At 49.4% G+C, this 16721-nt stretch overlaps 1 protein-coding gene across 1 annotated transcript; it reads left to right on the forward strand.

The window, feature by feature from the left end:
• Positions 1–4677: 4677 nt before the first annotated feature.
• On the forward strand, positions 4678–16011 carry LOC119461366 (POU domain, class 3, transcription factor 4). The gene has a single exon (XM_049672532.1). The coding sequence runs from the start codon at positions 5176–5178 to the stop codon at positions 6415–6417; it is 1242 nt and encodes a 413-aa protein (XP_049528489.1). The 5' UTR covers positions 4678–5175; the 3' UTR covers positions 6418–16011.
• Positions 16012–16721: the final 710 nt, after the last annotated feature.

Below are 16721 nucleotides of genomic sequence, written 5' to 3' on the forward strand. Positions count from 1 at the left end.
CCACGTAAGCGAGAGCGATGGCATCGAAGCAGCCGGCGTGCTGTATGACGTGCGCGGAGAGGCGATAGATATGAGAAAACAAATAAGTTGAGAAGAGCGTGAAAAGGAAAAGAAAAAAAAAGAAACAATCTATTGGCGCTGTTTGCGCATTTGGAAACCCGTGCGTGATTGGAGCTGGCACGCAGCGCATACTCCGCGATTGATCGGCTCCTGGGGTCCGTATGCACGCGCTCGTATATGGATGTGCGGACATGCGAAGGAGAGCTATAGGCGCCATGAGTGTGCAAGCAGCGTCGCGTTCCTGTCGCATTGGCGGTTCGGAGTTTCAGTGGACGGGCGAATTTCTTCCGCAAGGACTTTACGATTGTCGGCATTAAATAAGTTGATTTATAGCAAACGAGCTATTCGATATGGCACAGAATTCGTACTTATCCACGGCGCTACAGCTTTGAAAGCGAGCGTTGTCTTCATCCGGCGATTACAGCGAGTATTATGCGAAGCTAAATGCGCGTAGGAAGGAAACATGCAATCGGTTCGTTAGAGTAGAAGCATGCCTTGCGAATTCGATATCTTGTCCGTCCGCGTACGATACCGTGCATTAATGGCACTGCAACAGGGAGAACCAGTATATGCGAGAACTGTACGAGAGGATATAGTTCCAGAGTATTCATTGAAATGAGCAGTAAAGATGGCGTAAGGCTAGCTGGCCATATATATAACATTCCTTTTTGCAATTCTTACTTTTCTCTAGGAAGTGGTTCCCTTTATCACTTCGCCGGAAGAGCCGTAACATTTCGTATAGATCTACAGTAGCCAGAGGGCACATCCAATATTATTCAATGTAGCAACCTCAGCAGGCTGAAAAACCTGACTATAACGCCGTAGTGCATGTTTTTACTAAATTGATGAAATGCAACCTGCAAAGAGCTATTTGCCACTGAAGTTCAAATTCTCACCGTTTTTTCCTTTATTTCTGCAGTGCGATTGAACAGTTGGCTTACAGAATTTTATCGAGCACGAAAGCCACAGAATATTTTGATCGCCATAAGCATCTGACCAAAATTTCAATGGAACTCGTCAGTTTAAAGACTTTCTATTCTATCGATGGGGGCCCTTTTGCTTTGAAAATTCCTGCGGGCATCTGTGGCCGTCGTTTAGTAAACTGAAGGGCGTAAGAAACCAAGGTAACCATATTAAGCTCGCTAAGTCGGTACAGCTGAAAGCATAAAGAAAAATAATTCTCACCGTTCTATCACTTCTCAAACCTCCTCGAGGGCAATCCGGGTTATACGACAACTTGGAAGAAATGAGAAAACTAGAGAGTGGTCTATCATACACGACCAAGTCGGGTACACGGACGACCGTGTACACGTGCGTCCGTGTCACGGCCTACAGGGCACATCGGCGACTCGTGCCACAAGCATAATCCACGGCCTGCGGAGGACACCAGGCACGAAGCTGAAGCGGCCGTTCTTGCAGGGCGCCGCCAACTCTATATCGTCTCACCGCGAAACGATCCGGAAACCTTGTCAAGCGTCGAAGGTTTCACCCCGCACACAACGCTATAATGTGTCGTGCCCGCTCCTTAATAAACTGCGGCCTTCACAAAGATCACCGAGCACCACCAAAGTACAGACCTCGTTCAACGAGTCGTCTCCGCGGCATTCTCGTGTCCGCAGCAGCGTGGCAACACGCACAAACGAGCATCGGTAAAGCGTCGAACCTTGGGTCGGCCGCTGCCATGCAGTGACTGCGCCAAACACGGGAGCGTGCAAAGGAATGTCCTCCGGGGCATGTCTCCCCTGAACGTGTGCCGTGTGCCGCAGGACAGTTTGGGGACAGGAGCCAGAAAGGAAGGGGGGGGGGGGGGGGGTGCATTCGCCGGAGTCGCCACCGCGAGTGGGTGCTCCCTTGGCTTAACGTGGTGACTCCTATTTGCACTGATCGGAATCCAAAAACGCGCTGCCCAGTTGGGCGGCTGCGCAGCGCATAGCAGTCCTGCAACGGCGGCGTCGGAAGCCGGAGGAGACGCGAACATTAATAAAACATTTCCAACGGGCCTAAACAGCGGAGGATAATGCGTGCAGCTGATCTGCTCTTCACTATAATGCCGCCGCCACCGCTGCAGTTGCACGCTGTATGAGTGTGTGTGTGTGTGTGTATGTGTGTTCGTGTTGGCGGCTTGTGCCACGCGTCCACGATATACCTTTTTCGTGCTGTTTTGATACCGAGGACCACAAAAAATGCCTCTAGTACACGCGAAGTCTCGCCTTACAACGAGTGCGCGCAAGTGTTTACGTGAGCTGGGCTAACATCACAGCCTTCGGTTTCATTTGGCTACCTGCTTATGTGGTCAGAAGGTCGGCCGGTGTTCTATATACTGGTGTCTGTAGCACATCACAAGGTTCGCTTTCGATGTCAAAGAGTTCGAAGCTGTGATCGCTTCGCTTACCTTGAATTTCGGAACTGAACGAACTCTCGGAATAGGTCAAGAAAGGTGCACGGTAGATTCACACGTGCTATATTTATTGTTTGGAATATATCCTGTCGAGGATACCTCATCCAGCTTTTGTGGCGTCTGTACGCTGTATTGTTCGTGTTTTCCATAATGTATGGCCAGCCAAAATAGCCAGAAAAGAACTGCATTTGTCCCCATGGCAGAGTACGACCCGGAGTCTGAGACCTGCAAGCCATCGTGCCACTGTTGTGCTGTCGTCGTTCCGACGTCATGCCAACGCTTGTCGTTCTTCCCCGTCGCCGTTATCGGCGCCCGTGTCACCGTCGACCGGTCACATTCAGTGGCTTTCAGTGGCAGTTTTCCTTGGGCAGACCTCAGCATTCTCAATGCAGAAAGCTGGGATGGCTGGGGCGACAGCTGAGACACAGGGAAAACGAAAAACCCTTATTAGAACACAGAAAGGACAGCAGGACAGGAAATACCCTGATGTTGAACTGTTTTTGCTGCATTAATGCATGCACCCGGACAAGTCAAGCGGTAACACAATGAAAGGCCCAAAACATGGCCAATGCGTCAGATCACTTGTCACACTCCTGTAGCATACAACCGTTGTGTTCGATAATCGCACTTTTTTTTTTTTTTTGGAACAGTGTGATAGAGGCATGCAGGGATCAGACAACTGTCATACTCCTTCTTTATGCAACGAGCTTCGTGTATGTATCAGTCTGCATTTATCTTGTATCTTTATCATTTAACTTTATCTTGCATTTAGCTTCCTAAAACACGCGTGCTGTTAAAAATAAAGCTGTGCATTGGAATCACTTATACAGTGGTCTGCCAAATAACCGGACTGCGCTAATGCCCGTGCCTGCGCACAATACCCTCTCTCTCGTTTATGCATCCTGTGGCTCGTGCTACATTGACGATGCCCGAACGATAGACTGAGAGATCATCGTGCTCAGGTATACAGACATGGTCCGGGCGCCTGGCAGATCACCTTGAGTGATGCCAACGCACACTTTTAACATCACACGTGATTTATGAAACCGCAAGAGAATTGCAGACTGGTACATATATAGCGCATTGCATAAAAAAGGGAGTCTGAAGTTTGTGTGAGCACTGCCTGGAATCGTACAGCGTTAAAAAAAGAAAGCGATTTTCTATGCCATAAAGGTTGTATGCTATACTTGAGTGTGACAAAGGATCTGACGCAGGTGCATCATAATGAGCATTTCGTTACGATGCCGCCTGACATTTCAGGAGGTATTTTTTTCATGCAGTAGGAACAGCCACTTGCTTAGCCCATTTAGCGGCATGCATCAAATACAAAATTCTGTGAACACGTCGATGACATCGCCAGTAACTTGGGAAAGTCTCTATAATAGAGTATAATGCTAACATGGACGATCTCTGGTGGTTCTACCGTAGCAAATACGTCATTACAGTAATGCACTTAGTATGTAGTGAATTTTTCTCTAATATATGCGGTTATGAAATGTTTCTTGCTCAATTAACCCTGGAACTAAAGGAGCTTGAAAAGGATTACTTTATTCGTTGCAAATATATTACAGTAGGCAATTTGAATCTCGTCTGCTACTATAGCTTTGTTACTATAGCTTACTCTGCTACTATAGCTTACTAAAGCAAACGGATATTTCTTGTTTGCCTCCGCCTTTGCGACACCATCACAGAAAGAATCAGTGCGCGATGTCTCGCACTACTTGATAAAACCTCACTTATATCCAGGGCTCGAATCTTGTTTAACTGTGTCAGGCACACATTACGCCAACTGGTGCAAGCATCGTGGTAGTGATACGTCAGTGCAGGGTAGCAATCTATGTGCAGTGGCATACTTCTCCGCCTTTCCTTTGTTCACTCTCTATGCAGCATACGTTTTGGCGTTAAACATACAATGTGTATCTCAATATAGAGTTTAGCTAGAAAGGAACTCAAACAGATCACCATCGTATTGTTTATTTTTTCATGCACGCAGGGCTTCACATCTGTCTTGATACCAACATTTGCCTCCGGGATACAATAACAGCTGCGCCACAATAGAGAATAGCATGGCATACGAACGCGTGACATTAGTTAAACAACGCAGCCTGTAAGGACTTCCAGAGAAAAGATCGCGAAGAGATGCATCAGATATGTGACGCACGAGGAACTTGACAATAAGGACATGAGCCTCAAAAGGGTGTAAAAAAAGCTTTATTAGCTGCTATTCTCATGAGGGAAATAAACAGACAAGACCGGCTTTGAAAAACAGGTTTATTTGACGGATTCGGCGCAAGCTGCAAGTCGAACACGGCCCAGCGCCGTAACGCCAGCCTTGCGACCCAAAATCGAAGAGCGTCGGTAGTCGAGTGCCACCGCTGCTGGTCGGCCGGCGTTCCGTCGAGACCGCGGGGAGCTGCTCGCCCTCGCGACGCCGCCTCGTCGTCGTTGTTGTGCGGGACGTCCGCGCGTCGGCGCCACCGCCGCGTCGCTGGCGCGCTGCTCTCGGGCTCTTGCGTCCCGCCCGCGTGCCCGGTGCGCGCGTGCGCAGTCCGGCCCCCTCGGAAGGCGGCCCCACGAGAGGTGCCCTCCCGCAGGCCCCTCCCCTCCCGGCGAGCAGTGGGGGCGCCCCCGCGGCGGCGGCGTCGGCCCCTCGGGCCGCATAGCGAAGCCAGTGCTCGGCCGAGTCAGATGTGCGCGGCGCCCGTGCGGAGGGCGGCATGGCAGCAGCGTCGAACCCGTACATCGGCACGTCGGCAGTGTCCAGCCTGACGTCGGTGCACCTGCCGCCGAGCCAGGCCATGCAGGTGGCGGCATCGCAGCCGACGGCGGGCTACGGCCGCGAGCCGCCCGAGATGAAGTACATGCCGCCGCAGCCGCACCACCAGGGAGGACCCAACGGCTTATCGAGCCACCACCACCACCAGTGGGTGTCGCTGCAGACGGACGCCTCCATGTGGTCCATGGGGCCCGGCGGCATGGCCGACATCAAGCCCGCTCAGGCGGCCGAGCTGGGCCACCACCACCCGTTGAGCGGGGGCCACCACGCGCGCACGGCCACCGCGCAGCACATGGGCTCGTGGCACCCCGCGGTGTCGCCGCACATGGGAGCCATGGGCGGCATGCACCCGCAGCACCACCAACACCACCACCACCCGTACGGCGGCATGAACGGCATGCTGGGCGGCGCGGCCCATCCGGCCATGCGAGAAGTCCCTCACGCCGACCAGGTGCCCCCCCACCCGCACATGCACGGGCAGCACGACCCGCGCGCGCTGGACCACCACCACCACCGGCACCCCAGCGAAAGCGGAGAGGAGGAGGCGCCTAGTTCGGACGATCTGGAACAGTTCGCCAAGCAGTTCAAGCAGCGTCGCATCAAGCTCGGCTTCACGCAAGCCGACGTCGGGCTCGCGCTCGGCACGCTGTACGGGAACGTCTTCAGCCAGACTACCATCTGCCGGTTCGAGGCGCTGCAGCTGAGCTTCAAGAACATGTGCAAGCTCAAGCCGTTGCTAGCCAAGTGGCTCGAGGAGGCCGATTCCACCACAGGTTCGCCTACGTCCATCGACAAGATCGCCGCCCAGGGACGCAAGCGCAAGAAGCGCACCAGCATCGAGGTGTCGGTGAAAGGCGCCCTCGAGTCGCACTTCCACAAGCAGCCCAAGCCGTCCGCCCAGGAGATCGCCTCCCTGGCCGACAGCCTGCAGTTGGAGAAGGAAGTGGTCCGCGTCTGGTTCTGCAACCGGCGGCAGAAGGAGAAGCGGATGACGCCGCCCATCAACCAGCCGCAGGCTGGGGCACCCGGCGGACCCCCGACGCCGGACATGATGATGTGCCACGGTGGATCGCCAGGAGACATGCACCACCACTCGCCGCCGGCCATGATGCAGTCGCCGCCGCCGCCGCCCCCGCCTCCCCACTCGGCGCTTCACCCGGGTCAGTCGCTGGCGGCCCACTGACCCACGCTGTACCCCTGCCTATTCAGCTGCGACGACGCCTAGCCGTCGCCGGTCTGCAGGACAGGGGTGCGCGAGTGCGCCACACCCGCCGCGTACAAAAAAAAGTGCAATCCCTCCCCCCCCCCTCCCTCCTCATCACGTGCTCCGCGGCTGCTGCTGCTGCTGCTGTGGTGATGGTGGTGGTGGGTGCCGCCGCCGTGTTGTGTGGCCGGACGGGGTCGCCCCGCTGTTTTGTACATACAAGACACGCCGTGTGTGCGGACGATTCTGCCGGGAGCCTTCTCCCGCCACCGGACCCGATGCCTCCAGAGTAGTGCTGCTGGTGGTGGGTGCGCAGTGTACGATGATGCGTGCGCGGTCCCGTTTCTCGCCACCGTGTGAGCGAACCATTGATCCTTCTCCGCGGGGGGTGCGACAACACACAAGCAGCAAAGAAAACAAGGTGCCAACCAACGACTCTGCCGCGACGTCCTGCAGAAGCGGAGCTCCGCTTCGTTTCGCAGCAAAAAGTGACGCGACAGCCTGTATACACACAACACCGCGCGCACTTGGACGACACCACAACACTCACGACACGCCACTTCGACTCGCGTTTTCACACGTTACACTGTATACGCGTTTCTCCCCCCTCGACACCCACACTGAGACGGAGACAGGCATGCCCAACTAGTCCAGGTAGGCAGACATCACTTCTCTCGCTCACTTCGCCGGGTCCTTATTATTTCTGTTTGAATCTTTTTTTTTTCTTTTTTTTTTTTATAGCCGAGTGCGTTTTCCTGTACGAGCCTGGCATTCTTCTTTTTTTTTGATCTGGTCACTCTGCCGACGGAATTTTTTTTCTTTAGATACACGTTCCTCTTTGGCGTGCCCATTACTATATTAATTTTTTTTTTCCGCTAAGCTCTGTTGTGATTCTGTTGTCATTTATGTTTTCTGTCGATTTTCTTGCGGACTGTTCTGTCCAATGGATGCGTCTCTTCGCAGTTGCTCGACAGTTTGCTCGTGTAAACACAAGGGACTGAGTTCTATATGTGCATGCAAAGACACCATGTCGAAGAAAAAATTGTGCTCATATGTTCTCATAAATCCTATTCCTTTCTCATAACGAGAGAGAGAGAGAAAAAAAAAGAGGGGGGGGGGTGTAGACTGGGGTTTAAGTAACGGAAGTATCAATCTGAATAAGACCTCGAGACTTCATAGCAATAGCATAGCCAATCCGCCTAAGTTCGCACCCATTTAATAGCATATTGACGGACCGCTGCTGCCAGCGCAGCAGACCGGTATCGCATCAAACTTATTCGTGCCTTTTAAGACGAGCCAACGCGTTTGATTAAACCCATGTCATCAAGTGGCGTTCGCAACTGCTTAGAGGACGCTCCAGAAGGACTGGCTTGAGAACAGCCCGCTTCATTTTTTCATTGCCTGTGCCTCGCGGGCGACGCCCGAGCGAACAGTCCACATCGGTCGCCCCACACGTGCGAGGAACGATCGTATACTGTCTTTCACAAGCGAGACGTAATATACCTCAAAAAACCACTTCGCCTGCTGCTCCAGTCTATGTAAAACTTTTTTTTTTGTTTAAATTTTGTTCGTTTGGTCATTTTGTTCCGATTGTGTATGTGTGCGTCTGCGTATAGATTGCCGTTTCCTTATACATTGTGTTTCACGTGTTCGCTCTGTCTCTCTCTTATTCTTTTTCGCTTTACTTTTTTTCGGTGATTCGTTCTCAAATTGTATACCTAACGAATGGAGCATTGTGTGTCGGTCTATATCTATATATATAAAGTTCTTAGCGGCTTTGTGCCGATCTCCTAGAAGGCAAGCGGAGACAGCCGACATGTGAATTCCGACGCGAAAGAGTGTTCTCTTTTCTGAAGTAAGCACGTGGCTGCGTTTGGCGCCGTGCAAGAAAAAGAACAAGAACCTTTCGGTCAGGACGGCGGGAGCATCGTTGAACACGCTTATACGGCTAACGAAAATGAAGGCGTTATACGAGGACAGTATCTGATCCGCCTCGGGGGCCTACGACGACAGCAATAAACGCGCTATACTACGGGGGTGGTGTTCGTGCTTAATGAGGGACGTATTTCTCTGTCTTTAGAAACGCCCGCGGAGAAAACAGTGCGGGTCGCGCGTGTCAAAGAGAATTCCCGGTCGCGCTTTTTTCTCACACCTGCTTCTTCGAAGCCGAGCGAGTAATTGTACCGCGGCGATCGCTAAACGCTGGTGGCCTTTGCGAATATGGCACGCGTGTCGTCAGCTATGTGCTATTTTGTAGACGCGATAGATGGAGTACTGCAGCAGTTGCGATGCGAAGCGACAATGGCTTCGGGAGCCTCGAAAAGACGGCTGACCTTATGTCGGCGTCGCTTAGCGTTGAAGCTTTGATCCGCAGGTTTAAAGAAGAGCTAAAAAGAAAAAAAAAAAGTGGATCAAAATAAATGCGCGAGTCGTGCTTGCTCGCGCGCCAGCTCGTCTTTCGCTTTCTGACGCTTCGCTTCAGATGTGCTCGAAGATTTGTCCGCCTTCCGTGTGCACACTTTCGCTTTTCGCTGAACGTTAGCTAAAAGCTTTCGCGTCGAAGACGCGTCGTTAAGCCGATCCGCCGTGGTTGCGTATAGTAGCTTTGGCGTTGCGCTTCTGAATCCGAGGGGGCGGGATCGAATCCCGACCGCGGCGCGGCCGCATTTCGATATGGGGAAACACAAGAACACCCGTGTACCTCGCAACGGGTGCACTTTAACTTAACCCGGGTGGTCAAAATTAATACCGAGTCCCCCCACAACGGCGTGTCTCATAATCATACCGTGGTTGTGGCATGCAAAAACCCCAGAATTTTATTTAATTTAACGTCGTTAAGCTGTCGGTTGTTCGAAACATCGAGGACGGAAGGAGCTCCGGTAATACATTCGCAGCAGCGTGCTGTGTGCAGTATTGTGACGATAATTCGAGTTGGAGGAAAGAAAAGAAAATACAATATGCAGCAACGAAACATTAGATGACTATTTATAAGGCCGCGTTAAAATGTCACCGATCCAGTAGAGGCAGATAGAGGCAAGCACTCACCAGTATTGTATATACCAGTTTTTTTTTTCTTGTGATTTGCGCATTCCTCCCATGCGCAGAAACAGAACGGTGAAATGAGCGTGATTTATCACCAACCAGGGCGCTTTTGTATGCGTGTCCTTTGCTGAAAAACGACAGACACACAACTGAAAAAAAAAAAAAAGTTTTACAAAAGGTGTTTGGAAATCCGCGGATTCCTCCACTTCGGCAATGACGAACGTGCGCGATCACGTCGTGTAGCAACCGTATGCGACAGTGATGACGACCGAACAAGCGAAGCGGCAGCCTATAGGGGCTATAGAGGAGCCCCAGCCGATGTCGAAATTGCGGAACGCCGACGACGACTTTCCGTTTCGTCTGTTCTATTTAGGCGAAGTCCTCCCGGCTTTTCGCCTGAACTTTTTTCTTTTTTCTTCGCGTTCACCTCGGGCCCACTCTCTTGCGCGCCCTGTGAAACATTCTGCACCGATGTGCTGCTCCTGTTCTTTGTCCCCGTCGTTATAGCGGCAAGCAGCGCCGCGCAAGCATCAATCGTTTCGCAATCGACTCGAGTCTGCGGCACATCTGCACTGCCTAAGCAAGCTTGGCTGTCGTCAGGAGGGCCGCGTTGAAATGCTCGCTTGCAGGCACGGAGAGGCGAAAAAGACAAACAAAGCACAAAGAGAACTCGGCGACATGCTTGTGAACATGAGGGCGCTTCCAGGAAATCTTGAGAAGGCGCGGCTGTGACGTTAGGGCGCATTGTAGCAATACCAGAGCAAAAGGTCGCCCGGCCAATGCTTCCAGAAAGCCTCGGATGTGAATATACATAAACGATACGGAAAGCGGCAGATTATGTGCTAGGCAGCGGAGGCGCGATACATTAAACATGAAGTCAGAAGGAAAAGAACAACATACCGAGACCCGATTAATCATACATTGTTGCCGCGAAAAAAAAACTACCGGTGCTCGCTCGTTACTGACGCTCTAAATTACATAACGCTTCAGGCTCAGCCGAGGCACACCTCTGCCACTCTATCTAGCATTTCTTAATTTCCTTTTTGAAAATTGTACTTGTGTGCTTAAGAGAACGCGTTAGAACTTGCGCCGAAACTGAACATCCGCCGGCGCCCACCTTGCAGCCCCCCTCCATTCAAACTTTTCTTGCATATTCACTCGTGAGTCACCTCGAGATAGTATTTCTGGATGGCAGAGCATTGGATGACGTCATGAGATTACGAAATATGCAGTCATATAGTGAAGCGCTTGGCTCACGTAGGATGCGGACAGACGTTAGCTCGAGCCTTGCACGTTAGATCTACATCCACGAAGCGTCAGAAAGGAAAAGCATAAAAAAAGGCATCGGACACACTGTACGACCGTGTGAAGCCATATCGCACCGAACTTGAACCGAGCGTCGTACTAGGAAGCTTAAAAAGCGATCGCCGATGATCGAGCCGTTATATTTCATCAGCATCAGCAGACCGTTAATTGCTGTCTTGATCTTAAATGTCTAGGGCCGTAAAAGAAAAGAAAAATTTGCAGTGATCACCTTGCGCTTTTCTACTTTCTTTCTTTCATTTTTCTTTTTTTATAAGCTTTCCCTTCCCATTTATTTCGATCGCGAAGCGAACGTGATATCCAGTTTCGGCGATAAACTGGAGAACGTGCGGAGGCGATACCTGCGCGTACAGCATAAAAGCAATGCGCCGCTCCCTGTGTGACTATACTTGCGCAAGTTGTGATTTAAGTGGCCGCGAATTTGAAGGAAAAAGAACTCTCGATGACAAAGCGGCGTTGTCCGCGCACGACAGATGGCTCAACCCATTCAGCAGCGCTTCCGACGGCTTAATTAAAGCAGCGACTGGTCGTTATATATGTGTAGGCGGCGGGAGAGATGCTGCGACGCCGGCCTATTCGCAAATCATTTACGCCACCTCATTGTGAAGGCGCTTGTAGAATGGCCTAAATTATGGAAAACGATCATCCTTTTGTGGTTGTTGTCCCCAGAGTGTTTACGTCGCTTCCATTGACCTTAACGAGAGACGGAGTAAAAAAAAAAAAAAATGAAGTAAACTGATGCTTAAAAAGGAAGAAATAATGCGTGTTTCAAACATTGCGAAAGCTGAAATTTCGCTGAGAGATGCATAAATGAAAAGACAAGGAGATTCTAGCGTATATAGTGATGACGCTGTATAACGCGTTGCATCGTTTGTAGACATTTTTTTTTTTCTGTCTCCGCTATGCAGTTCTGCTTTTGGGCACGAGGTCGCGGGTACGATTCCCATCCGCCAAATCTGTATTCCATTGGGTGACTGAATTCGAAAAAAAAAAAAATTCTTGCGTGCCATGCTTTGAGCGCAAGTTAATAATGCAACTTGGTCGAAATTAAACCGGTGCCCCGCACGAAGCCTTCTTTATTAGCTCGTTAGTAACTTTTTTGGACATTCAAACTTACAATTTAGTTTAATTTTTTTTTCGCTCTATCTTCCCTGGCCGTTACGAAACGATTGGTCTGAGTCACCGTCCGCACCAATTCGTTGAGACATGTTTAGTACCGAAACCAGAGTCGGCTATCTCTATACGTCAGCTTAATATAGTCAGGCTTGGAGGAGTGTTACATGAACGTACCTGCGTTCGATGTGAAATTAAATGAAAGCAGTACTAACAGGAGATACTAGCGAACTGAGACGTGCACGACGATTGTTCCCGTCGCACCGGTCTTAAGAAATTTAATTGAGAATCGTAATAACTATTTGTTGCCTTCACCCTTTCTCTTGATTGCTGTTTGCTTTGCAGAGTTCGTAAAAGTACAGCTATACGAACTTTCGTAGGCAGTCGGACGCATCCTATCCTGGAAGTCCTTTTTCGGCAGTAAACATTTGCAGGATTTAGCCAAGCAGCAACGACTTTTCAAATTCGTATAATTCGCTGAAGAAGCGTCGCATAGATATAAGGCTGAAAATAGTTAAGGTGTAAGCTATTACTGCTACAGAATTTTAAAGACCTTTGTAGGCCTCATGGGACTGCAGTTCGCATAGCCAGAAGTATAGGTAGTTTCGTGGAAATCGCGCTTGTCGTAAAGCATCGTTCGCTGCCAATTCAGTTCGGCTGTGCTCCCCCATGTTCGGCGATATGGGCTAGCTTTTATACATTTTTGCAGGATCAGCATGGCTGCAATATTTTTTTTTCTTAGAGGATACTGTCACTTCTCGCCTCTGAAACTTCACAAGACACACAAAACAGAGTGAACATTCTCTTTGCCTCTCTTGTACAGGTGCGATTATGATATATGTGTGTGTGTGTACAGACTCACTTTGCATTCAGGGAATTATGCTCGCACAGAAATGGCAAGCCTGTTACTCCGTCGTGCTCGGACACGATTAACGACGCACTGGAACCGTCGCGATTAGGAAAGAAGCAGAAAAAGGAGTGAAAAAGTAGACGCGGTTTTCTCGCAACAAGTTGTTGTCGACGGCCGTTTTTTCCTGGTAGTCTTCGCATTAGGTGATGCATGTGCTCGCATTCTGTTTAAACATTCGCTTTCATTTATGTTGACCTGTCCAACACGTACTCCGTTTGATACGTGCTCGCAAAGCTTCAGTCGTCCACACTTTGTTGATGGAAGCTGTGTGCTTCACGTGTCTATAGTTCTCCAGAAGTGAGCTTCTGAAAGCGGTAACCACATGAAGCGTATTTCACGCGCCACTGCGTCTGTCTCCCGCCGCGCGAAAATCAAGTTGTATTCAGGGCTGATTTGTGTATTCGTAAGTTGATTCCAAGTTAAAGTGCCAGCAGCCACACGGGATGCGTTTCTGTCGTAATCGCAGCCTGGGCATAAGGGGCGGCGTGAAAGATGCGCGGGGAGGCAGCGCCTAAAATACGCGCGAAATACGCATCACGTGGTTCGCTGCTATCGGGCCGCGAGGTGTCGCAAAGTCGCTGCATGTAGCGCCGTCTAGTGGTTGTCGCTTTTATCACTCAAGGGATGTTCTCTTGCACATCTTAGGAAACTTCTGCGTTCGAGGTCATCAGATGCTGCAGCGAAAGAGATCTTTCTAAAAACTTCTTCTTTCGGCCTCTTTTCTTTTTTTTTTTAACTGCAATTGGCAAATGTAAGGAAGGTTAGGCAAAGGAAAGACTAACGCATTCCCTTTGGCATCTAGCGATGTGTTAAAGCTATAAGAATCTATTCTGGGATTAAGAGATGGCAACTTCGTATTTGCCTAACACTACGACGCTTATCTAACAGGTGCTCCGGCAGCCCCTTGTTGTATGTGCGTGCCTAAAGTGGCATTGTGACACGTCGCAAAGCGTAGCCGTCTTTGTTGTTCTGCGGGGCTTATTCTTCGTGTTCCGTTTAGAGAGACATAACAAAAAATTGTTGTGCTTCAGCCATCTGGTACCTCTTTTCTTTCTTTTTTCCTGAAAGAGGGGGCGCAGCCATATGTGCGGAGGTCTGAAAAATAATATAAACGTGTGAAGGTCAAATAATGACACTTTACGTGTAACACAGAAACATCATCCCTGCAGTAGCAATAGTACACATTTTTTTTACATTTTTTTTGCATCATCGACACTATAATATGTCTCGTGCAGTGCGCGCGCCTACTTGCCTACCTCACCATGTCCTAAATTTTCAGCAAGTATGCCATCACCGCATGCAGCTACCTAGCGAAAGAGCGTCAGTTGCGAGGCATGGCTTGTTCAGAGATATCGTGATGGATTGAACGCTTTTTCCGACAGTTGCACCTGGTAGCACATTTAGCAGGCCTTGGCGAGATTTAGGCGTTAAAAGAAACTACGCCGAATTAGCGGCGACTCGAAAACGGATAGAATTTACTCCACTCTCGGTTTCTTAGACGGCATCCGCGTGCATTACAAGGCATGCGGGATTTATTTGGGTCTAACGCTCTTTGGAGTTCATTATAGCCTAAATTTCTGACGGAATCGCATGTGTCGATGAATGTGCCTAAGCGTTTCGCCGTTATTTTCTTCGATTAAGCAGCTGGCAGAATACCCGGGCAGCGTCGTGCAGTGAGAAAATATCTTTCGTACGCGATGTACGAAAACTCTTTAGTGTTAAATTGACCCGCGCTGGTTAAACTGAGTTTTAGTAAAAGCAACTAGCAGTTACAGCACTGGGTGTACAAAAGACTTGTGTGTGCATTAAGACCGCAAGATTGCGTTGCGCACGTGAAAAAAACGTTGTTCGTATGCGAATTGGCGGGCCTTATTGCTACCGCGAGCCTTTTCTGCCTGTGCTATATATATTCTTCTTTATTGTGTGAGGTCTGCGTTAGTGACTGTCTTATTTGTGTCGCGCCGAACCTATTCCGGTTGTGGGACTGTCGTCACGATTCTTGCGAGCTACGGTACATGATTCTCGCCCCCTCTTTCTTTATAGAGCTGGTGTTTTTTGCTCCGGTGACTTTCCTTGAATGCGCAAATGACCACTCGTGTGCTGTTTTTCCAACTCAGCTTGCTTTATTTTTTTGTGTGTGCCTGCTTTTCGTATTTCTCATCCTAATTGATGCCTTATTTTTTTTAACATACCAAGTGAACGAGCCACTGGTGTGATCACGCTCGAATCATTGTATACGTTGTTGTCTCGTATAGTGTGTGATCGCGTTTGGTTTCTTGCTCCATGCTTATCACTACATTCCAGGAGAAGTGAACGTATGTTTGTAATATGATAGAGCGAGAAGTGGAAAAAATAACAGAGAAAAGAAACTATTTCCCCACTCGAGCACGGTGTTGTGTTCCGTGCCTCGATCGAGTCATTGAAATTTTCTTTTTTTTTTCGCTTGTGTACATAGAACCGCCTGAACGTGAGAGCGTGCGTGTGTGTAAGTGCGACGGGCGATTACATGTGTGTATGTGTGTGAAAAAGACAAGAAGACGAAGTGATGAGCTATAGTGCATATGTGTATGCGTGACGCGTGGTGCGCCTGGAACTATAGTGAAACGACGGTGGCGCCGTGTTTTTTTTTTTTTTTCCTCGACATACACACACTGACGATGGTGTACATAGAAACACAAGAGACTGCGAGAGAGAAAGACTGGTCTATATATGTATACTATATATATATAGTTGTCTATGACCATCCCTTTTCTTTTGCATTTTCGCCGCTGTGGATGGCCAATGATCGCGTTTGCTGTGTGACTGAGTGTGTACATCGCTTGCTCTTTCCGTCTGTGACGAATTCACTCCGCCTCTCTACCTCCCAGCCCCATTTCCCTCCGAACGTTCTTCTTTGGTATGTGTCCTATGTCGCAGCGCCATCTATTGGCGCGCGGCTGATGTGCGTGTCTGCACACCTCGACATGCACGTGACCGCCAGGCAAGTGTCGGCCTCCACAAACCACTTGTTTCTCTCCTTCTTCCTGTCTTACTTCTTTAGGTTTTCTTCCTATTTTTTTTCTTTCATTTCCAAATGAGCGAACGATGTAAGAAATGTGAACAGAAGAGTGGTGATTATATGCGGACATTTTTATGATGGACACAGTTCGTATACATAAATATATTTGTGCCTGTAAAAAGCAAAACACCTGACTCCCTTGTCTCATTTCTTTGGCGCTCTCCGTGAGCGCAGCAAACCTTGTGCTTCTATATGAAATTGCATTCCTGGACGCAGCGGTCTTCTCTATAGGTGGAGTTCAAGCAGCACAACATCTCGGCGATTAGAGTGCGACAAAATGTATACCTTTGCTTCTGTGTACTCAGAGCGAAGCTTACATGTGCTAAACACTACGTCGTTGGTGCGGGAGCCTTGAGCTCTTCGAATGGGCGTTATATGGCGTTTTAATTTGAAAGCCTTTCAGTGACGATACACTGCGTGGTGGAAGCAAGTAAAAGAAAAAGAAAGAAAGAAAGTAAGGAAATGCATTGAAGTGTGATAAAAGAAACGGACATTCTTTTAACGTCTTTTGACATGGTCAGACCTACAGGCTTGTTTAAGTACAGTTATGTGTAAATGAAGTTCACATTCTCTTTTCATAAATTAATGTGAGTCAATACCATATAGCACCGAGCTGCGAGGCAGTGACGCAGATTGACTTTCATGCGACGTTATAGATTGGTGCAACTGCGACGTAACCGATGCGCAATGTGGCTCGCACTTTCACTTAGATTTATGCAACGCGGTCAGTATACATAGTTTCTGCTTTTAGTGACGTTACGTAATGGTGCATGGTGGTGGTAAGGGGGCGGTTAAGCCATTTAGGTATAAGGTTTACATACGGTGTATTCTGAGTGA

The sequence above is a fragment of the Dermacentor silvarum genome, chromosome 8 (assembly GCF_013339745.2).
Source record: "Dermacentor silvarum isolate Dsil-2018 chromosome 8, BIME_Dsil_1.4, whole genome shotgun sequence".
Classification (NCBI taxonomy): domain Eukaryota; kingdom Metazoa; phylum Arthropoda; class Arachnida; order Ixodida; family Ixodidae; genus Dermacentor; species Dermacentor silvarum.

Excerpts from the sequence above, each read along its gene's own strand:
- LOC119461366 (XM_049672532.1), top strand. The coding sequence starts at position 5,176 with ATGGCAGCAGCGTCGAACCCGTACATCGGCACGTCGGCAGTGTCCAGC.